General features: G+C 46.8%; 1 protein-coding gene across 1 annotated transcript in view; it reads right to left on the bottom strand.

Annotated features, from left to right (window-relative positions):
- Positions 1 to 13,872: 13,872 nt before the first annotated feature.
- Positions 13,873 to 23,549, bottom strand: part of BSN (bassoon presynaptic cytomatrix protein) — a 235,341-nt gene continuing 225,664 nt past the window's right edge. Inside the window, 6 exon segments of the mRNA XM_027836899.1 lie at positions 13,873 to 14,306; positions 18,070 to 18,166; positions 18,915 to 18,969; positions 20,187 to 20,327; positions 21,050 to 21,311; positions 22,528 to 23,375. Of these exon segments, the coding sequence (XP_027692700.1) occupies positions 18,929 to 18,969; positions 20,187 to 20,327; positions 21,050 to 21,311; positions 22,528 to 23,375 (1,292 nt within the window). The 3' untranslated portion in view covers positions 13,873 to 14,306; positions 18,070 to 18,166; positions 18,915 to 18,928.

Genomic DNA, 23,549 nt, shown 5'->3' on the forward strand with positions numbered 1-23,549 from the left:
ATTTCCATGTTATAAAATCATAGATGCGTAAAAGATTCATTCAAAGTGCAAGATAGACCATTGGGTTTTAATGTAACAGAGTATGAAAAGTTCACTGACGTAGTTTCTGTTGCAACTAACCTTTAAGAAACTAGCACCTGTTAAGTTTTGGTGTAGTACCAGAGAAGATATCCACAATTATGTGGAAAGGTTATTAAAATACTCCTCTCTTATCCAACTCCATATCTGTGTAAAGCTGGATTTTCTTCATATATTTCAACCAAAACAACCTATCATAACAGATTGAATGCAAAAACAGATTTAAGAATCCATTTGTCTTCTATTAAGCTAGACATTAAAGAGATTTACAACAGTGTAAAATAATATCACTCTTCTCACTAAATTTGTTTTTGTTTTGTAAATTATGGTTATTTTTTCATAAAAATGTTATTTGTGTTAATATACAATGGTTTCATTATTGTTATTTTAAATGAATTAATAAGGAAATGTTTTTTAAATGATCAGTTTTAATTCCTAATATAGTAAATATTGATAGATATAACCCACATAAACAAAAGCTCTTCGGGGTTCCCAATCAGGTAATATAAAGAGTTCCTGAGACCTAAAGTGAGGTATTGTGCCAAGCATTGGAATACTGTGCTAAATGCTGTCATAGGCCCTCCTCTTCTTCTTTTTCTTTGTACTATTTCATTAGCTCCCAAGAATTCAATTATCATAGGTATGCAGATGATTCCTGGATCTATATATCCATCCCTCATTTATCTCCTGAGCTCCAAACCCACATCACCAACTGTCTATTGGACATTTCAAATTGGATGTCCAATACACATCTCAAACTCAACATTTCCAAAACAGAACTTATTATAATTGTCCCTAAATCCTCCCTTCTTTTGAACTTCCCTGTTATTGTCAAGGCTATCACCATCCTAGTCATTGATGTTTGAAATCTTGGTGTCAACCTTGACTCTTTGCTTACACCCATCTCACCTATCCATTCAGTTGTCAAATCTTGTCATTTTTGCTTTTACAACATCTCTTGTATATGTCCCCTTCTCTTTATTCATCTAGCTACTACCCTACTTCTGACCCTTATCACCACTTTTCTGGATTATTGAAATAACCTTTTAACTGGTTTCCCTTCCTCAAGTCTTTCCCTACATTGATCCATCCTTTGCTTAGCTGCCAAAGTAATTTTCCAAAATGGAGTCATGCTTGTGTCACCTCCCTATTAAATAAATTTCAGTGGCTCCTTATTAACCTTGGGATCAAATGTCTTTTGTTTGGCACCTGAAGCTCTTCACAACCTTGCCCCCTCCTAACTTTCCAGTCTTGATTCACTTCTATGAGGTGTACAATCCAGCCATACTGGCCCATTTGCTGTTCCCGGAATGGGACACTCAGCCTCCTTCCTTTGCACTGCCTGTCCCTCAGGCTCATAATGCTCTGCCTCCTCATCTCTCGGTCCTAGAATTCCTGGCTTCCTTTGAGACTTCTTTCAAATACAACCTCGTGCAGGAGGCCTCTGCTGGTCCCTGCCTTCCCCCTATCGCCAGCTGCCAAAGTTTTCCCATCCAATGCTACCTTCCATCTACTCTATGTATCCTGTATCTACCTAATTATTGACATGTTGTCTCTGCCACTAAAATGTGAGCTCGTTAAAGGCAAGGCTTATTTTTGTCTTGATCTGTAAACCCAGCACTCAACACAGCACCCTGGCATATACTAAATGCCCATTGATTGATTTTATAGATAAGAAAACAATTATTATGTCAAGCTAGAAGGTATCTCAGAGATGATCTGGCTAAATCTAGAGCTTCAGATGCTAACACCAAGGCTTATTCCCCTCAGCTCTATTTAAAAAAATGTGAGATATTATCACTGTGAACTAGTTAGTTTCAATCTCTCTGAGACTCAGTTTCTTCATCTGGAGATAATAATACTTGCCCTCATAGGATTTTTGTGAAGGAAGCATTTTGTTTATCTTACAGCGATGCAGAAATAATATAATTATTAAATCTTTAAGGGTGGGGTGCTATGGACAAGATGAAGGTGCACCGGTGAGTAGAAGCCTAGGAACAAAAGCAGTGGGGAGGACTTTGGGTTTGCATCTATTTTACCAGGCGTGGAGGGTGGACCAGGGCCTGGTGGAAGGGTGCTGGATGTCCATTCTCACCAGTTTTAGAACCTGGTGTGGACGGCTTCTTGCTTTTCTTAAAGGTAACGGTATACTTGGGAAAGCTGATGTTATTGACTAATGTTGAATTGTTTTGTTTTGTTTTGTTTGTTTGTTTGAGGCAACGGGGTTAAGTGACTTGCCTAGGGCTGCATAGTGATTAAGTGACTGAGTCCAAATTTGAACTCAGGTCCTCCTGACTTCAGGGCCAGTGTGCTATCCACTGTGCCACTTAGCTTCCCCTGTCAAATTGGTTTTTAAAACCAACTTGACCATATGTTTAAAAATATTTATAACAGCATTTTTTTTGTAGCAAAGAATTAGAAGCAAAGTAGGTGCCGATCATTTGGGGAAATGGGTGAACAAATTATTGCATATGAGTTAAAGGGATATTATTGTGCCGAAGGAAATTATGAAGAGAGTGGATTCAGAGAAACCTGTGAGGACTCTGTTAACTGAAGAAGAGTGAAGTAAACAGAACCAGGAGAACAATTAATACAATGACAGCAACACTACAAAGAAAAATAGCTGTAGACTTAACTATGATCAACACCATGGCTAGTCCCAGCTCTGGAGATAAAGCAAACTTCCCACCTCTAGGCAGAGAGGTACCACTAGTGCTGCAGAATTGGATGTGCATTTTCAGACATGACCAATGTGTGGGTTTGTTTTACAGGGTTGCAATTACTTGCTACAGGGGAAGGAGCTTTAATGGTGGTGGGAGAATTGGGGGTGTGTGTGGAGGGGGAGGATAATGATACTAAAAGGAAGAAAATATAGAAAAGATGGTAAATGAATCATTATGAAACTAAACAGAAGAGAGCATAAGAAAATTCAGAAGGGGACATAGGTAAGCAGGGTGATGTTGGAACTATAGTACTAACAGGTACCCGATATCATGCTAGATTTGAAATATACAAAAAAAGCTTTAAATACTGGACGTGCATTATTTCCTATTCAGTCGTCTTTTTCTGTTCTTTGTATAGAGAACTATTTATGTTTGTCAAGTTCATAATAATAAAAAAAAAAGGCAACAAAAACAAAACACCCTAATTGGGAAGTTATCTGACCTGCCTTCAGTGCCCAGCTTTCTGTTTGGTGAGCTCTCAGCGGGGACTCTGTTTTTTCCTACTTAAAGAGAGCCCCCAAATTCCCTGGGGCTGTTCTAGTCCCGGGGCAGTGACCTTGTAAAATGTATCTGGGGAACTTAAGGCCCGGGGACAGGAGTAGATACTGGAATGAATCCATTGCATGACTACATGATACAAGCTAGCTGAGGGGTGTGGGTGGGGCTGAATCAGCCAGAGGCTTCATATTTCACTATCCGTTAACAGCCACTTCTGTAACGCACTTGGTCTTCAGCAAAGAAACAAGAAACAAGAGTTCAAAGGGACCTCTCAGGTCATCTAGTCCAACTCTGATATAAAGCAGGAATCCCCTGGGCTATTCTGTATGTACGTAATTGACCCTAGAATGTGAGCTTTTTAAGGGAAGGAACAGGATTTGCCTTTCTTTGTATTCCCAGCATCTAATATCACACTTGCGACCTTGGGCGAGTAAGTGAACCTCCCTGGGACCTTGGTTTCATCATCTGTAATTGAGAGAGTTGGCTTCCAAAGTCCCTTCCATTTTCAGATTTATGGCCCTATGATCTATGAAATATGTAAAATTGCATAAACTATTTTTCTGGCTATTGATTCATATGGTTCTTAGAGTCCTTGAAAAACTCTGGGGTCTTTTCATGCGTAACAGCCTAGACATTTCTTCCCCCTTCTGCACCTGAATAGTTGATTTTTTTGAACCCAAATATAGAATTTTACATTAATTCCTCCTGAATGTCCCATCTCTTTTGGATTTGCTCATTGCTCCAGCTTACTGAGATTTTTTCATTTACTAAGTCTACAGACAATTCAGCAATTCAAGTCAATGAATTCAAAGACCATTTGTTAAGCATCTTCTATAGCCAAGGCACCTTGCTAGGTACCAGAGAAGCTTATCCTTGCTCTGATATGTTAGGGATTATAAAGAAGGCTGTAAGGTGTCTACATCTCGGACTGGTACCAGACCTTCTTTTAATAGCTTTAAATAGGCAAGTTCCCTGGGACTATGAGCTGTGTTTCTCTTCCTTAAATTCAGAAGCAGGTTGCAGATTTTGCAACTGTTGCCCAATATGCAGAGCTAGCCTACTCAGTTTCATTTTTTTCCCACGATTTGATAATAATGCCACGTGCCATTATCTAAGTAGTTGATAAAAATGTTGAATGATAGGGCAAAGGATAGAGCCCTACTGTTGCCCCCTTCCCTCCCTTCCAGGGGGATTAATGGATTAATCAGTTCATTAATCACAGATTAGGTTGGGGGGGGGGGGCAGGATTCACGGAGCTACATCTTGCAGATACAGATCAGCCCTGCTGGGTCTCCTAAAGAAGCCATCACAAGTTTACCAAGGAAAATTACTGAACCCATTAGGCCAGTATTCTAAGGCATCTCTGTTGAGGTCTCAGTGACCCAGAGTATTCCAGTGCCTGATTGGGAGCCAATAAAATAATTCAAGCAATAAGCATTATTAAGCCCTGCTGTATACTAGGCACTGTGGTAGAGGCTGGGAATATAAAGGTCAGAGTGAATCAGTCCTTGAGGAGCTTACCATCTAGTGAGTGGAGACAAACATACATATAGATAGGAATATGCAAAATAGATACATGATCTATACAAGATAATATTGGGAGGAAGGCATTAGTAACCAGGGAGATCAGGAAAGGCTTCATTAGGAGCCTTCAGTGGAAGGTGGCTCTTGAGCTGAGCCTTGAAGAAACTAGAGTCTAAGGGTCAAAAGTAATAATAATAATGATGATGATGATAATAATAATAATGATAATAATAGCTAACATTTAGACAGCATCTACTAAGGGCTAGGCATTGTGCTAAGTGTTTTACAAATAATATCTCACTTGATCCTCACAGCAACCCTGGGAGGTGGTTGCTATTAAACCCATTTTACAGTTGAGGAAACTGAGGCAAACAGAGAGTTTAAGTAACTTGCTTAAGTTCACACAAGTAGTAAATGTCTGAGGCTGAATGTGAACTCTGGACTTCCTGACTCCACCAAGTCCAATGTGTTATCCACTGCACCACCTAGCTGTGGAGGTGTTGGATTTGGGGGACAGCCAGTTCAAAGGCACTGAGTTAGTCTGGAAGATGATGTGCCATGTGGGAAGGACAGTTTGGCTGGAGGGTAGTGTATGTGAAGGGGAATAATGAGTAATAAAACTAAAGAAATAGGATGGATCCAGGTGGAGAAGGGGTTTAAAATGCCAAACAGAGGAGTTTTGATTTGATCCTATAGATAACAGCAGTCACTAGAGTATATTGAGGAGAATGACAAGATCACACCTGAGCTTTAGGAAAATCATATTGGCAGCTGTGTGGAGGATGGACTGGAGTGGGGAGAGACTTGGGGCAGGGAGGTCACTTAGGAGGCTATTGTAGTAGTCCAGCTGAGAGACGATGAGTGTCTGAAATAGGTGAGTGGTCGTGTGATTAGAGAGAAGGGAATGGATGCAAGGGATGTTGGGGGGGTGAGAAATGATAAGATTTGGCAACTTGATTATCTATGTGGGGTGAGGGAAAGGAAGGAGTTGAGGAAGACACCAAGGCGGTGACCCTGGGTTACTGGAAGGATGGTGGCGTTCTCAAGAGAAATAGGCAAGTTTGGAAGAGGAGCAGGGTAGGGAAGGTGATGAGCTGTGTTTTGGCCATGTTGAATGTCGGATGCCTATAGGACATCTGGTATGAAATGTCTCCTAGGCAGTTTAAGCCAAAGCAGTCTCCATGGATCAGCAGAACAAACAAGTCTTGTGGATACTTGTGTTTGCTGCTTTTAATTAACATTGCAAATTATTTCTTGCCCCCCCCCAATAAAAGAGGAACAACGCAGGAGCCGACACATGCTTTATATCAAGTCCTTTTATTCTGTTATCACAGAAATACCTTGTAGGGGCAATATCTCATACTGAGTCACAATACAGAAGGTGGTACATTGAAATACTACAGAGTTCTCACAGGGCGCAGCAGGACAGACACACAATTTACAATGTTCAGATAGAGGACTTAGGTCATTGCACTTACAACTGTAAACTTGTTGGTTTGACTTTGTACAACCCCCCCCACCCCCACCCCTGTCCCATCAACAACAACAAAAAACCCCCACCCCAAAATGGAATAGCCCAAGAAAGGCATGGAAGTCACCAGGTGGAAGGGGCTGGGAAAACCATAAGAACTCTACAGATGACTCCTCTACCTTGGGAAAGGAGAGGGGAAGAGAGGAGGGAGAAGACTAGAGAGAAGAGAAGGAAAGGTTAGGGGAAGGCAGAAGAGGTATGGGCTTCAATCCCAAGGTCTAAATGAGGCAGTCTCTCTTCCCCAAACATACTCTCCTCACTCTTTCATGCACACACACACACACACACACACACACACACACACACTCACACACCCATTAAAGTATTGGCTTTCTCTTTTTGTACATCAAAGCAAAAGGTGTGCTGGTGTTGGGAAGTGAACCCCCCAACACGAGTTGCGGTTTGAGTTTTGTTCTCCTTGCCACATGAGATTTACACACTGTACAATGTATTTACATGCCAGGAATGGAGAGGGAAGGTCATGGTGACCCCAAGAGAGATGACCCATGGGGGAACAGGGCCCAAGAGGACGTCGGACTGTATGCACTTGTCATGCCAGTGGCTCTGGGAAATACTGGCCATTCTGGGGGTACCTGAAGGGGAGGCCACTGCTTTTGGACAACCAGCAACACGGACAAAGAACATGGGTGTATCTCATGATAGTGGGGGAATGAAGATCTTCTCTGGACATCCTCAGCTTTTGCTTGGTTCTAAATGTTATTAAATGATCAGATCCAAGGGCAGGAACTGATCAGAGAAGCTCATTGTCTCCCCTCTCTGAGGCAGGGTGGTATATATACTACTAGACTGGAGGTCAGGGGTCCTGGGTGGTAGTTCCAAGCCTGCCTCCAACTGATTTCATGTTCTAGGGTCACTCATGTCAGCCCTCTCAGCCTCAGTTTCCCAATCTGCAAAACAAGGGAGATGGATTAGAGGATCTTTAGAACCCCTTCCAGATCTAAAGTTCTATGATTGTCTCTGGGAGACAATCTGGGAGGGGTGAAAGGGGTCAAGAGCTATTGATAACAGGGCTGTAGTGAGTGTGTGTGCTTTCCAAAGAGGAAGCTGCCTGGTAGAGGTAGCCTCCAGGACTGTCAAAGGCAAAGTATGGAGAGAATGCTAACTTTCCATTGGTGGACAGAGTCCTCAGTACAAAGTAAAGTATGTGTAGAAGCACCCGACCCCTGACCCCCACGCAGCAGAAGAGATCCAGAACCCTGCCTGCTCTATCCTCTCCCCACCTCCTACTCCAGTGACGTCCCGAGTACTCTTGGCTCCATGCGGCAGGTAATACCCTCATGTCACTTGGGCCTGGTGCCTTGGCAGGACTTAGTGCCAAGCACCTTCATCTGAATTGCCCAAAGTGTTATCTTGACCTCCATGGAAAGTGTTCTAGATCAGGTACCAGACGGTTCTCCAGCCAAGAGCCTCCTCATAGGTGCCATTTGAAAGCTCAGAGGAGAGATGGGTTTGGGGTAGAGACTGACTTCACACACAGTCCAGCCTAGATGAAGAAGGATAAGACAGAGGGTAAGGACTTATCACAGAAAGGAACCCTCTGCTCATACCTTGTAGTTTGGTCTTGGTCAAGTAATTGAAGCTCTCTGCCTCAGTTTCCTCATCAGGAAAACAGGGAAAGTAATACTTCCCCTTCCCTACTTTACACACATCTGGTAGATAATTAGAAAAGATCATACATGCAAGGTGAGCTGAGCTCCTTTGAAGAGGCCATGTCAGTGAGAGGTATTGTTACAAATGAGATAATATTTGTAAAGCGCTTAGCACAGTGCCTGGGCACAGAGTAGGCGCTTAATAAATGCTTATTCCATTCCATTCCATTCCATTCCATACTTCAATGAGGAGAATCAAACAAAAGGCAGATGCCATCAAGAATACTAGTCCCCAACAGCCATGCAGAAGGCAATTTAGGCCATCCCTAATACAAATGCTGACTGGTCAATACCCAGATTGGGAACTGCTCACCACATGAGTCACCTGCCAATTACCCTTAAAGCTAAGGCCATCAAGGCCCTTCTTGTCTATCTCTGGGGAGAATGAAGTCTGGGTGAAAGCAGATCCTTTTCCCCATTGTCTTCCCACAAATAGTCTCCCACCTAATAATGTCTCATTCATTTCCATTAAGAAGTAGCCTTTTCTCAGCCATTTATCCCTGCTGACTTGGGGGCTAGGAAGGTCCCCTCCACTCAAATGGCAGCTAAGATGCACAGCCCTTTGAGATGAGTTAAACCCTTTGGAGGTTCTTGGGATAGTCTAAGGCTCTTCTGGACTCAGATAGAGGGACCAGGATATATCCTTGGGGAAAATCAAACCAAAATGAGGCTCTAGGCAAGGAGGTTTTAAGGCCTGGAGTATCCGATGGAGACAAGTAACAGAGAGAGGTCTCCCCTCCTGAGTCCAAGAGCCGCCAAGAAAAAATGTAAGAAATAGGAACTCCTAAGAAATGCATGGTACAATCTGAATAGCTCTGGCTAGGCTAGGCTAGGCTGTGGGCTCAATGCCTTTGATGTGCCTGGGCCCCCTGGGGACTTCCCAAGGCATGGTGGAAGTCAGTGCTGCCTTAGAGATGGTGGTCTAGGGAAAGAAAAGCTTGGCACCTCACCAGTCCAGAAACTCTCAAGGGTCCCACACAGAGTTTGGACGTCCTTTACCAATCTGTCTTATTTCATTTCCAAAGGTCAGCAGCTCCAACACTAGTCTTCATAAACGCCAAAGATTATTCCTTTTGCCATTCTTGGCCCTTTTCTTTCTATTGCCTTTGAAAGTTTTGGGCTTTTTTTTTTTTTTAAAGCTTTAGACATGGGCTGAGGTTCCTAGAAAGTCTCTCTTTGATCAAAGCTAAGAAAAGAGGTCTCTAAATCCTGAGTCCTAGCCCTTTCTCCAGGGGGAAGTGGAGCAATCTGAGATTTGGTACTCACTTTAGCTCTTTAGCGGCTCCATCCCCTTTCAGAAATGGCCTGCTTTAGTCAGGACTTAGCAGCACAGGTAAAACCGAGGTATAACAAACCTATCCATAATGGGACAACCAATAAAACAACCTTTCAAGTCCTAACCCAGAGCCCATTGGTATCAAATCCGTTTTTTGGAAAATGGATTTTCAGCACCCCCCCCCCCCCCCCCCCCCCCCAGCGAAGCCCTGGACCAATGCAGCTACCTTGGGTTTTGAGTTTCACAGAGGCTGAAGGCTCCAGTTTACTATGAACAGACAGTTTTTGAAGCCCTGAGCACAGTCCTTGGGGAATTCTCACAACTGGGGCCAATGGAGGTAAGATAAGCTCATTTAAGGATAGAAAGGAGAGATATCTGGGACTGCTCCAACTCTCTTCTGAATTGCTTTTTATCTTCTCCATTTCAAGGCTCGTGGTATTGTCTCTGCTAGTGTATGGTCTGTGTGGGGAGGTGGTGATAGAGGTGGTTCTTTGGGAAGACTGGTGTAATGAGAAGGGCGCTGAATATGGAGTCAGATGACTCAGACTCATATCCCATGTTGACTATTTACTTTCTGTGTGACCTTAGTCAAGTAACTGCCTCCTCTTTCTCTGGCCCTCAGCTGACACATCTCTAAAATGGCAGGGGGGGTTGGATTAGATTTTCTCAAAAGCCTTTTCCTATTCTAGCTCCTATGATCTACTGAAGAGAAGTATATTGGGTTATGGGGGTTCAAGAAGGGGTGGGCTCATTTCCATGTTCAGACTTGTTAACAGGACTCGAGATCTGTGGAAAGGAGACAGTGAGGGGAAAAGTCATCAGTAGGTCAGCATGGGTGGGAGGGCTCAGGACCTCTCTCTGGGCTCGAGGCACCTCTCCCATTAGCACAGACAATCCTTCAATAACAAGTGCATAAGTCGACAAAAAGCATTTGAGTATAGGCTAGGGACTGAGGCAAAAAGAACCCCGAGCAAAGTACGGCAAGCATTTTAAAGTAGATGAATTCGTGCAAAGAGGTAGCAAGCCATGCTCTACTCTAGGACAGGAGACGTTACAGCAGCATGGTCACCCTTTGGCAACGACGCGTCCTTCGAATGGGTCGAACATGCCACAAATTGAAAACTTCACACACACACACAGGTGTTAGCTAGAAACATATCCATCCAATTTCTCCATAGCACATTTGCAATTAAATTCTTATACGTAACATTTAGTTTATTAAATATTAACAGGTGTAGTGTGTTCTGTTTTTTTTTAATTTTTTTTTGTTTTTTTTTTTGTTTTGTTTTTTGTATTTCATTGCATAGAATGTTAGAAATGAGACTTGTTGCTGTTGCTCAGGTTGAAGGGAAGCTCCAATGTATGGGACCATCAGGTTGGTTGTCTGGAACACTGTTGAGGCGAGAGAGGCTGGCTTAACGCAGTCATCCTGGTGACAACCAGGACACCCCTACCCTGGGCTCACCAGCTGCTGACTGCGGCTCCCTCTCGTTTCCCATGCCAGAGGTTCTAGGAACTTCATAGTGGCAACTCAAACCACATGGGCTTCGTGGGTTTTTGTTTTTAAATTTCTGAGCACGCCCACCGGTAATGGCTTAAGAAGGACTTGAATTGCACAGTAAGAGGAGAATGGCAGAGGCGACCTCTTCTGATGTCATCCCACCTCCGAGTGGGGCTCTTATAGCCTACTGCACTCTATTGCTTCTACAGAGGACACCCCGTGATAACCAGGTACAGAGTAAAAGGAGAAGGAGTTAAAAAAAAGTATGTTGGGGGTGGGGTGGGAAGGGGAGATGGGGGAAGACGAGGAAAGAAAAATGAAAGAAAAATGCTTATGAGGTATACACAAGTAAATCAAATTGGAATGGTTAAGGCTGCTTTTGAAATAAAAAGAAATCTTCAGGCATAGGTAAAATAAGGAGATGGTTGTTATGAAAGCATTGCCACTTGGATGTTTTACAATGCTTGGTGATGGCTTCAAGGTGGCTGGCAGACACACTTGGCCTGCCACCGTCTGTCTGGGGAAAAGTCAGCCAGTGCACGTGCTGCCTTGCAGAGTCCTATGGCCTCGTATTTCAATAGTGAAACAGTGTTAGGTCCTAGTGTTTTTTTTTGTTTTTTGTTTTTTGTTTTTTAAAGTTCTCTAAATCCCACAAGTCCCTCGCTGCACGCATTCCATCACTAAGGACAGGGTGCCCGCAGAGGGAGCTGTGGGGCCAACTGGAATGTGAAGGAAATGGAGCCCTCAACTCAAAGCCCATCTCCAAGGCTGTGGAAAAACCTTTGAAGGCCCTGGAGTGAAGAAGTCCCAGTCGGCGTGAGCTGGAACTCTGTGTATAACCCTGAAGAAAAGGCCCCTTGGCCCTGCTCCAGGCTCCACTTGGCAAGGGGGAGCACTGGGCAGGGGCACTGCCTTTGGAGCTTCGAGAGTCTTCTCCAAGGGCAAAGTGGGAACCCCAAGCTTCTGGACAGTCCCAACCAGGACCTTTGGCAAGTTTTCCTCAAGAAAAGTCTCCCCGAGGATGACTGTGGCTCCTTCTAGTCACTGCTCACCAGAGAGGAAGGTGAGTCACTACAGACACTGTCTTTGGAGAGCAGTTCTGAGGGAGACACTCCTTGGGGGGCTTCCGGGCAGATGCCTCACTCTGGTGACTCTAGCTGGAAAAGCATCCGCTGTCCTGTTTGCGTCACTGAGCCTAGGGTTTGCCATGAGTTCAGATGCTTGGAAGAGAAAAAAGGGAAGACGGGAAGGAGGGAGGGAAGGAAGGAAGGAAGGAAAGTTGGTTATTTTGGCCCATTCTCTTTGCTCCTTTATATACCAATCCCTCTCATGCACTGCTCTGCTGTCTCCAAGAAAGGTATTGCCTTAAGATCCCCAAATTCACAATAGAAATGCAAAGAAAAAGACAAAAAATTAGTCACTTCTAGAAAGAGCAGAAATTGCAGAGGAACCATGTGGTTAGCACAAGCTCTTATAGGCTAGCAACCCTCCCTGGCAACAAGCATCACTTTGCACAGTGTCTGAGAAGGAAGGGACCCAAAGAGGTCATTTAATCTATCCTACTTTGTCTGAGTAGGCCTGGACCTTGTTTGGCCTAGCACTGATTAGGCTCACAGGTATAATGAAATTTCTCTCCTGGCTCAGACAAAAAGATGCTTAGAGTTGACAGGCTTTGCTGCTAGAGGGTGCTGAATTGTTCTTGGGCCCTGGTATTCCCCAGGTGATAGCAGGGTTGGAGAAGTGAGCCAATCTGGGTTCCACTGCTCCTGGCCTCACTGAATGGCTGTTATTGGAAATGTGTGAGAACAGAAAGGCAGTGTTTCCTGTCTGATCCAGCTAGATGTTCAAGGTCAGCCTCCTTACCTCCAAAACACATTAAAGAGCTGTGTGTGTGTCATTGCTACCACTGCTTCCATCCTCCATGTCACAGACTGGGAATTCACAAAGAGGAAAGAGGAAAGAAAGGATATCAAGATACATTAAAAGCCTCTTTGTGTCTTGGACATAGCAAAATGCCCCTGGTCCCAAAAGAGGAACCATGAACCTCGAAGTGTGGGACCCTTCCTGGAAGCTGGGGCAGAGACTGACGCTGTGCTGGGCAACCCGCCCTCTGAAAAATACTTAGTGCTTTTTAGACTGGTGTCATACACCCATGGGTGTGCTAGAGAAAGTGGTTAAATTTTCAGTGTGAACGTTTACACCTTGGAAATTGGCAAATGTTACAAATTAGAGTTCAATTTATTTTGTTGATTGTCTAGACAAGGAAGTGATGGACAAAATCCAAATGAAACTTAAAGTATATAGTGGTAACATTTTTTTTTTTAATTCAGAGAACCGGTTATTAAACATTTTACCAGCATACCCCTGCATAAAGAGTTCTATGGCCAGTGCTACCTGTTAGGCAGCTAATAGACACAGTCCTGAGTCCTACCTCAGTGGAGCCTAGGAACTCTGGAAGGCGGAAAGGCCAGTGAGGCAGATCCTGTCTCAGGCCAGGCTGTCCTCTCTGTCCCCTTCCAGCCCCATATGCCCATAGTCTAGTGCTCTTCCCAGATGCCTTCATTGTCAGAAAACCTAGCAGAGTTCTTAGACTCCACTAAGAGACCATGGACTCAAGCCACTGTGGAGACTGGGCTGATGCCAAGGTACCTTTGATATGGCTCAGGACTGTGTCTGAGAGCTACCTGACATGTAGCACTGGCCATAGAACCATATGTATTCAGGAGTGTCCTGGTAAAATGTTTAACAACCGGTTCTCCAGTGGGGGGTGCTTTTGCTTTCTGCACTGGGGGTCTTTCCTTGGGGAATTGGGTCAACCTCCACCCCCTACCCTAGCCCCACCATAGTGGCTCTCTGGGAAAGAAGGAGAGGGACGGGTATGCAAGGGACATCCAACCTATGGGCTTTGTTGCCTGTTCTAATCGATCTGTCTCTGCATTCTGGTCTATTGCTAGTCTATGTTGCATTTGTTACTCCCTTTCTCCATCACATTTCCCTCGAGGTGTTCAGCCTGAAAATATTACTAAAATAACACACGACAACAAATTCAACATGCGAAACACGACTGCTCTTTTATTTTAAAGCCAACTAATTCTGTGGCTGATGAGGCATTTCCAGTGTGCCAGGCAGGCCTGCCAATTTCAGGGTGCCAGACATTCCCGTGGTGGCGTGGAAGGAGCACCGGATTTGGAGTCAGGGTCACTGGGTTCAAATCCCAGCACTGCTACTGACTGCCCGAGTGACCTTGGGCAAATCCTGAACCTGGGCCTGAATTTCTCCTACTGTAAAATGTTGGACAAGACCATCTCTCAGATTCCTTCCAGCTCTAAATACCATGAACCTAAGAACTCCGTCTTTGGGAACTTCATTAAGGCCTTTCCTTTCCTTGCGACTCCATCCTCTGGCTCTCTTCCCAGACTCAAGGTTGCTTGCTGAACTCCATCATGGCTCCCTGGCCAGAGTTGCCTCTTTATCTAGACAGTTCCTTGTTTAAGGTGAGGATTATCTGGAAATATACACCTATCATCAGGACCGTCCTCAGCATTCCCCCCTTCCTGTTCTAATGTCGGTCATCCTGTGGGCTGAATTATGGCCCCATGTCCCAGAGACACATTGGAAAGGTGCCATCAGCCAGAGTGGGAGGGGTGATCTCCTTTGGGAGATCTGAGTAATGAAGGCCTTTGGATGCCACTACGCTCCTCCTGCTCCCCCACCCCAGTGAATGGTGTGGCCCTTGTCCTAACAAGGCCCTCTGTGAGGACAGACACACCCTAGTAGGTGGGGCCCAGGAAGGGGTGGAACTTTCATCACTATGCTGAAGCCAGAGGCTGGTACGCCATACTACGGGTTTAACAAAGCAGCTGCAGCCTTGAGGGACATTACCCCTCCAGCTGGGTCATGCCAAGGCTTCACTGTGTTTCAAGGGTGAGTGGTCCATGCCAGCCGTCAGGAGTCAGGCTCCAATGGCTACTGTCTTCTCCGTGGACTCAGGTATACACCCCCATGGACTCTATGCTGGAGAAATGACTAGAGCTGATTACATGGGGGACAGAATGCTATCTGACATGGGAGGCTCTGCCACAAATGCTGGGGATTCCACCCTCCCCAGGGTCCCACCAATCTTCACTGCAAGAGAAAGATAACGTATACGAGTTCAGATAAGTGCAAAAGAACTGAAAATGAAGAAAGGAAAGGAAAGGAAGGAGAAGAAAGAAAGAAAAGGAAGGAAGGAGAAGAAGAATAGGAGAAAAAAGGAGAAGAGAGGTAGTCAAGAGAAGCAGGGAGAGTAGGAGGAAGACAGGAAGAGGGAGTCAGGAAGAACAGAAAAGACTAATTCATAAAGGAACAAGCTCTCATTTGTAAGCTGGAGAAACTTCACACTGCCCAGGCAAGGGGCTGGGTCTAGCAGCAAGAAAAAAGGATATTGGCCTCAGTTTCCCCAACTGCCAAATGAAGAGGTTGGACTAGGATCCCCTAAGAGTCTATCCGGCCCACTGACTATGACTATCGCATCATCTACTGTGGGGTCAGGCACTGTGGGTAAAGTGAGGCCTGTAACTTAGGAACAAGATGATCCTAATGCTCGTGCTGGCATGATGGAGGACTGGCCAGCGAGTGCTCAGGACGAGGCACGTGGGCAGAGGACCCTCACGGATGGTAGTGAGCTGACTTCTGGGCACGCATAATAGAAAGCCCTGTTCTGAAGCAGGCTCGCCAAGTATTCATGCACTCCGAGGAGTGGGCCTTCACTGGCCAGTCCCCCATTATACTGAAGGATATCACATTTTACTTCTCCTCCCTGTCAAACCTAGATCATACAGAACAAGTAGACGGCCCAGCTGTAAAGGAATCATCTTGTGCTTGTGAGCCAGTGGGCATCTACAAAGACTAGCACACAGGGGCTGTTCCTCATAAAAGCCCTCGAAGTGACTGTGTTTCTTCTTCTGCTTCAGGTGTCAGGGACTAATCAGTCAGGTAGGACAAAGGTACCACATTCAATGGCGTGATAAGTGATTCAGAGGGAGCAGGGGAGAAAGTCAGTGCTAATAGCTTAATAAGCCAACTCACTCTAAGCAACAATCAGAAAGCGGTGGGCTTGGGTCAGGGGCTTGGGTCAGAAGCCTAGGGTCCTGGCTCTGGCACTGACTGGCCATATGTCCAGCATCAAGGGAAAAGCATTGGGGCATGAGTCATAACCATTTTGTGTCTTAGTTCCCTTCTCTTATTAAATGAGGGAGGTGGGCAAGACAACCCCTGAGATCCCTTCTAGTTTTGCCATTCTATGATTCTAAAAAATGGGGTGTTTTAGGGAATAAGTCAATTAACTAACAGCCCCCATCCCCTCCCTCTACCCTACAGACTGGGTAGAGCAAGGAATACTCTCCACTGTCCCACCTCACCCCATCTACGGATTCAGGGTCCCTGACTTAGACAATTTTCATTTCAATGCCCAAGAACTCACAACCTAGGATTAATTGTGCCCTGTCCTGTGAATTCCCTACAGACACTTCTTTGGGTGTAGGGCAGGGAAAACATGGAGAGAAAGAGATAGCCGGCTAGAAGAACAAAGGGAGGTAAGAGGTATGGGAAGGAGCATAAGAACCTTTGTCCAAAAAAGAAGGGCCAGCAGATGGGGGACATCCCACTCAGCCCTATCAGGGAAGATGGAAGCTATATTATTTAGCCCTAAGACAGGGGGCTTTAGTCTCAGGAGCTGTTTCCCATTACATCACTGCAAACCTGTCACTCAGCAAACTTGCTAATAAAGTTTCTCCCCTAGCCTGCTTGATAATTCTCGAGAAATTCTCCAGGGAGAACCATTTTTCCCTTGAGCTCTGGGTCTGTGTTCCTCAGCCTCTCACTCCACAGGCCCCTAAACAGACCAGGCCTCAAGCCTGAGCACAGTGGGGCTCCCAGACATGAGTGGAAACTTGAAGGCTTCTCTACACTCAGCCTCTGCGGGAACTCATCACCCGAGTCTCAGCTGTTTCTATTCTATCTGATTCAAAGCACATTTATTAAACACCTACTATGTGCAGGGCACCTGTTGCTCAGGAAAGCCCATCTCACCCACTCCAGCTGGGCAGTGCCAGCTTGGTGGTTCCACTTCCAGTCTCATTTGTCCTTGTCAGGTCAGACTGGACCAAGATGGATTGGCTTTCTGTCCTCTACTCTTCTTCCATCTTCATGCCTTTGCTCCCACTGACTTCCCAGTCTAGCATGGTCTCCCCATCCATCTCCAGCTGTAGAAGTCCCTCTCTAACCTGAAGGACCAACTCAGCTGCTCCCTCCTCCTGATCCCCTCTTCACTCTTCCCTAGGTGAAGGTGGCCTCTCTCTCTCTCTCCTCAGATGTCTCATAGCGCTCTTTCTGGACCTCCTCTTCTGCCTTTACATCATCTGCCTTCTCACCCTGGCTATTTACTTTCCTCCTATCAGGTCATAAGCTTCTTGAGAGGGCTTAGCACATTGTAGACCCATACTTGATGACAACATAGCTCAATGTTGGTCTTCACATTCCTGGCTCATCAGAAACACCATGGTATAATGAAAAAAGCACTGGATATGAAATCATAAGACCTGGCTCCAACACTAGCCATGTGGCCCCGGGTAAGTCATTTTGCCCCATCTGAAGCTCAGTTTCTTCATCTGTAAAATGGGGATTAAAAAAAAATACCTACACTTTCTATGTCATAGGTTTGCAGTGAGGAAAGTGTGTTAGAAGCCCTGTGAGCTGTTGTTACTTCTGTCTGTGGGCTTCCCTTCTGTTCACAAGCAAATTTCTTGAGGGCAGGACATGTGCAATTGTCTACCTTTATATCCTGAGTTGCAGAACTCAGGGCCTTGTTCCCAGAAGGTATTTAGCATATGTTTATTGATGAAGGAATTCCATGATGGCAGAGACTCATGGGAATGAGAACATGCTCAGGGAGAAAATCAGCTCCAATTCAAAAAACAAACAAACAAACAAACAAACAAACAAACAAACAAACAAAAAAAAAAAAACCAAGCCAGCTCCAATCCATGGACCTTATTCAGTGAACAATAGAAAAGACACTGCGTCTGCAGGTAGAGGAACTTAGTTTGAACATGGCTCACTTATTTACTACATGTGGATTCAGGCAAGCCACTGAGTCTCTCCAAGACTCAGTTTCCTCATCTGTAAAAGGAAAGGCTTGGACTAGATGATATTCAAGGTCCCTTTCAGCTCTAAATAAATCTAGGCTCCTGTGACTTCCTGTGCCCCAACACCCCTGGCAGCACACTTACTGTTATACGCAGAGTCCTAGGCTGTGGTGAAATCCATTAGTTTCTTCATAGGTTTTTCCACAGGAATGACTTTATCTCCATTCATCTTCCAAAACATCTATGGGGGAGTTGAAGAGTAGGGGAGCAGGAAGAACCCAGAATCAGAGGAGGAACCAAGTTGGAGATTACCCAGTGGGGAGGGAGATAACATGGACAGTCCAGGGAGAGACAAAAGAAGAGAGACAGGGAGATCAGAGGCAGAGAAGGGGAAGAGAAAGGAGGAGAGAAAAAGCAGTTAGAATCATTGTAGTTTCTAGGTACCATGCTGGCTATGGAACCTGAGGGAAGGGGATGGATGTCTGCCTGTTCGATAATCTAGGGCTTACCATTGGCTTCACAAACTTTTTTGGTTAGATCTTACGGCCAGAACAGGGGGGCTGGAAAGCCCATCTCAGCTGGGATGGCCATGACCCCAATTGGATGTTGGGTAGTGGCTACATTTCTCATATATAGACATTGGCCTCTACCATAGAGGCTTGACATGATCTGATGTGTAAGACATGTCTGTATGGGGCTAATGCAGGGACCTGAATGGCTTCCACTAGCCTCTTCCCCTCTCCTCTAGACAGGAGAATGGGGTCATTCTCTGCTGTTCAGACAGACAGGTATGTCCTACTGGATAAGAGAGGGTGGCTGGAACCCAGCGCAGAAAAGGGCTGTGCTGGCCTAGGAACTCAGATGTGACCAGATCCCTGAGGCCTAGCTTAGGCAAAAGCCTGGTGGGAAGAAGAAGGTGAGAGATCCTCAAATCAGGCTCTTTCTGTTTTGGGGACGATTCCAGTGATTCTCATGAGATATCCACTCACCCTACAGCACAGGATCACCAGAATGAAGAAAATTTCTTTCCAAAAGCAGACACAGCTGTAAAACACAAAGAAAAAAGGAGAGTTGGGGATGTGAGTCGGACTCCCTGGGGAGTCTCTAGGGGGCACTGAACAGTTATGGAAAGCCACCTCTCTCAGAAAGGACAAGGCTCCCTGGCCTTCCTGCCTGTCTAACTCGACCATCCCCCCTCCCAGCACAACACTCAGCCTGGACTCCTCTTCTGGATATCACCACGGCTCTCTCCCCACTACCTCTCTCTCAACCTGGGCTCACATAATCCACCCCACATTTACCCAACATGCCTTCTTGGCCTGCCTGTCCTGTTCTTACAGGATCAGTCTTTTACCCACTTGAACACACGCGCACACACACACACACACACATACACACACACACACACACTCAACCCAAGACATGGGGAGCTCCTAGAAGGGGAACATAGTTCTACTTCCTTAGCCAGCAGGCCCTCATCTCCTGCTGTTCTTACATTGGGATAGTGGGGGAGGGGGGCAGTGGGGGGAAGGTGAGAGAACCTATTCCAGACTCCAGCTCTGGAAGATTTAAGCTAGCTTTTCTGGGCCCTGACATCCTGAGTCTGGTGGACCATGGTACAGCTGGAGAATCTCAGGCCACAGTCAGAGTCCCTAGGTGGATTTTGGTGATGACAGAAGCACCCCTAAGTCCAAGGGCCAACTTTAGGAAAGTTGAACCAGAGTGGGGGGAGACTGGAGGCAGCTTATCATAATCTCTTCTGCCAATGGCATTTGGTACAACTGCCCCACTGGCATCTGACTAGTTATACTTCTGCTTTCCACTACTATTTTCTCTTCACCCCTATTTAACAAGAGGTGGCCCTTCTCTTTGCCAAGGCAAACCCCTCTAGTATAGCACAAGTCATCCCAACCCACCCTGTTTTTTAATCTTTTTTTTTTTTTGGTGAGGCAATTGGGGTTAAGTGACCTCCCCAGGGTCACACAGCTAGTAAGTATCAAGTGTCTGAGGCTGGATTTGAACTCAGGTCCTCCTGAATGCAAGGCCAGAGCTCTAGCCACTGTGCCACCTAGCAGCCCCTTGAGATTTTTTTTTCTAGTTCTCTGTTTATGATCCTGGGTTTAAACTGTGGCTGTGCTGTTGATCAGCTGTGTCACTTTGGGTGGGTCACTGCCTCTCTGTGGGCTTGGGTCATCTATCTCTAAGCCCTGGGAGGTTGGGGTTAGACCATTAGGCAGTATCTTTGAAAGTCCAGGCTATACCTTCAGTCAGTTTGCCTGCTTGTTCTGCTGCCCCTCCAGGAAGGATTTTGGAGAGCACACTTTCTCCATCGGCCCCAGGCTGGCCCATGGGGGCTCCTGATGCTGGTGGGACTCCCCCGGGCTTTGCTCCCACTTTTGTACCTGAGGAAGAAATTCAAAATCCTGGGTGATTCCAAACTATCCACTAGCCCCTGTTGGAGGGCCACACCATCAATACCACTGGCTACCCTGAACAGGCCACTTGGTCTTGGCTTTCCCTTTTCCCTCCCTGGGATCTGGAGGATCCTAGAATATTGGGGACAGCCAGGAAGCTCTGTGTTTCTGAATCTGACCAGATGGAATGAGGACATGGAATATGATACCAGGAGGAGAGGAGGAGGAGGAGGACAGAAGGAAGAACAGGAAGGGGAAGAGGAGGAAGAAGAAAAGGATGAAAGAGGAAGAGGGGAAAGGAGGAGATAAGGGAGAGAACAATGAAAAACAAAACCCAAAAGGTGGGGACAAAATGGGGAGGTGAGGACGGGAGGAAGGAGGTCGGGGAGGAGCATGCTCCAGAATCCCACAAGGGCAAAGCTAAAGCTAGAAGACAATACTTCCACTTAGGGTTCCTGCACTTGTAGTACCAGGGTTACCTCTATAACCCCTGTCTGCTTGTGATCCCCTCTGACCCTGGGCTCTCCTTTTCTGATCCATTTGGCTGTAGCGAATCCTTCTCCAGGGGTAACAAATGTACCCCCAAGGACAGGAGAATTTGGCCCCTGGTCAAGGGGCCTCTCAGTCATGAGTCAACAGAAGTTGGGGCTGATTCTGATCAGAGTGGAGGTAGGCAGCATCCCCTGTGAACGCTAGGGCTGAAGTCTCACCTGCAGTGGTGGTCCCCTGTGGCTGGGCGTGCGGGACCCTCCCCTGCTGCTGCTGCTGCTGCTGCTGCTGCTGCACTTTGGCGGTAGGTTTGGAGCTGTCCAGCTGCTCAGCTTTCAGCTGCAATATTAAAGTTTTCTTAGTTAGGACCATGACTTCTGGGCACATCTTTTTCTTACCTTTCCTTCCTCCCACTCCTTGATCATTTAGGCCTGGAATCAGCCCAGAGTTCAGGAACAGACTTTCACCACAAGAGTGTGGTGCCTGGGCCACAGGTGATCAGGACATCTGTAAAGAGGAATGGGGCAAGGTGGGGCACCACTCCCTGAATCCCAGTGCAGTAGCTCCCAAGGTTCCTTAGGGAAGGATGGAGGCTGAGGGCAGGACAAGAGACTAGAGAGAGGCTGGCCAGGCCCAGAGGCAACTCCATATGGGTTTGGACTTAGTAGGACAGTGTGAGATGATTCCTGGGGTAGAGAGTATAAAAGGCATGAGCCCTACAAAGGAGAGGGCCCAGGACGGCTGAGGTTGGCGTGGACTCCAGGGGAAGGCTCTTCAAGGCCCAAGCAGCAGCTGAATAAGTCCATTACCCCCAGGCCAGGGGAGTTAAGGAAGCCCTGGCTCTAGATCTTTATAGTAGATTCTGCTGAGAAAACCTGTCAGAACCACACAAGCTGGGTCATAAGCCTGATGGGGCCTTAGCTTTCAGTATGGAGGTTTGTAAGGGCAAAAAGTGGCTCTGGTATGAATCTATGGAGGGGCCTGTTTAAAAAGCTGGTTTCTCTCTGGGCCTCAGTCTCCCCATTTATGAAATCATGGAGTTGGGTTACAAAACTTTTAAGGGCCCTTCCACCACTAAACCTTATGAATGTATGTGATTTGAAAGCCATGTGATGATCTCCCTAAGCCTGTTTCTTTGATTGTAAAAGGAGAGAATGAAACAGTGATCTTTGCCGTCCCTTTCAGTTCTACTATGGGAATCTCTGTTTCGGGCTATGATGCAGACAGGTGGGCATGTAAGACAAGGGCCAGTCCCGGGCTCCCTGGCCCTCAGGCGCTTGCACGTGGCTCACAGCAGATGACTTCCGCAGCAAGCAGAAGTTGTTTTGTGTCCAGTTCAAAACAGGCTTCCTCCAGCTAGTCCTGCTCCTGCCCACCTCCAAGATTGCTTTCTTTTAGCCAGATGGTTTGTCTTTGCAGCCCCGTATCTAAGAAGCAGGCTTCCTCAGGACTTCTGAAGTTGCCCCCTGGGAAAGGGGGCTTACACAGGACCCAAGGAATCTTGGCTGTTAGGTTAATGAAAGCACCGATTATGCTGAACTGTCTCTTTCATCTAACCTCCCCCTAGACCCTGAAGACACCTATTATCAGCCTCAACTTCCTGGGACTCCCAGAGGCTCTGCCATACACATGGCAGCCAGGTTGGTGGGAGGGGAGAGAGTGGGGAGAATAGGACCCCCAAACGCTGAGTTATACTCACCGGGCCTGCAGGCTGGGCACCTGCTGAAGGGGGATGGCCTGGCACTGACTTGCCAGCCTGCTGACCAGCCGGGGGCTGTTGGCCCCGGGAAGGCTGCCCTGGGATCCCCTGCTGCTGCTGCTGCTGCTGCAGCCGAGCTTGTGACGGTGTCTGCTGTGTCTGAGACTGAGTCGGTTGTGGCCCATGGCTCGTCTGCTGCTGCTGTGGTGGGGGTTGGCGTGACTGCTGCTGCCTGGAAGACTGCGGCAGCGGCGGCTGCTGGGAAGGTCCTGACGGAGGTTGCCTTGCCTGCTGTGGCTGAGAGTGGGCCAGAGGCTCAGACTTCGGTTGCTGAGCCGAGGGGCCGGACTGCACTGGCCGCTGAGCTTTTTTGGGCTCTGAGGGATGGTGGTAGGCCGCGGACTGGCGGGATGGCTGTGAGTATTCCGACTGGGAGCTGGGGTAGGATGGCTGGCTCCTTGGGTCGGCCTGCTGAGCCTTCTTCTGGGAAGAAGGCTGTGAGTGAGGTCTGCCTTCGTGGCGGCCGGAGTCTCGGGGGTGTGGCTTCGAGACCCTTCGAGAAGGCTCCTCACCCTGGTGGCGGGAAGATGAAGACCCCGAGGAGTGCCGGCCATAGTCCCCATGGTGCCGATGCTCTTTGGAAGAATGGCGGCCCTGTGGTCCCTCATCATGTGGCCACAGGTCCTCCTCAGGGGGCTCATCATAGTCATGATAAGTGTGTTTGACTGGGGGTCTTTTCTGGGAGGAGGAGGAGGAGGAGGTGTGGCCACCATGATGTCTGAGCCTTTCTGAACGGGATTCTCGGGGCTTATCAAACCAGTCTGTCTCCTCCTGACCCAAGTGATAAGCTTCAGAAACCAAAAACAGATCACAGTCAATCTCTCGCTTGGGCACCGGGAACGTAGGCCAGGCTGAAGCCATGCAATGAAATGAAAGAATGCAAGCAGCTCACCACATGCAAAAAAGAAAAGACAGAGCCCCTCCCAAGCCTTGGACCCACCCTCCAGAGACCCAGAAAGAGC

This window comes from Vombatus ursinus, unplaced genomic scaffold (assembly GCF_900497805.2).
Source record: "Vombatus ursinus unplaced genomic scaffold, bare-nosed wombat genome assembly UNPS02014820.1, whole genome shotgun sequence".
Lineage (NCBI taxonomy): Eukaryota > Metazoa > Chordata > Mammalia > Diprotodontia > Vombatidae > Vombatus > Vombatus ursinus.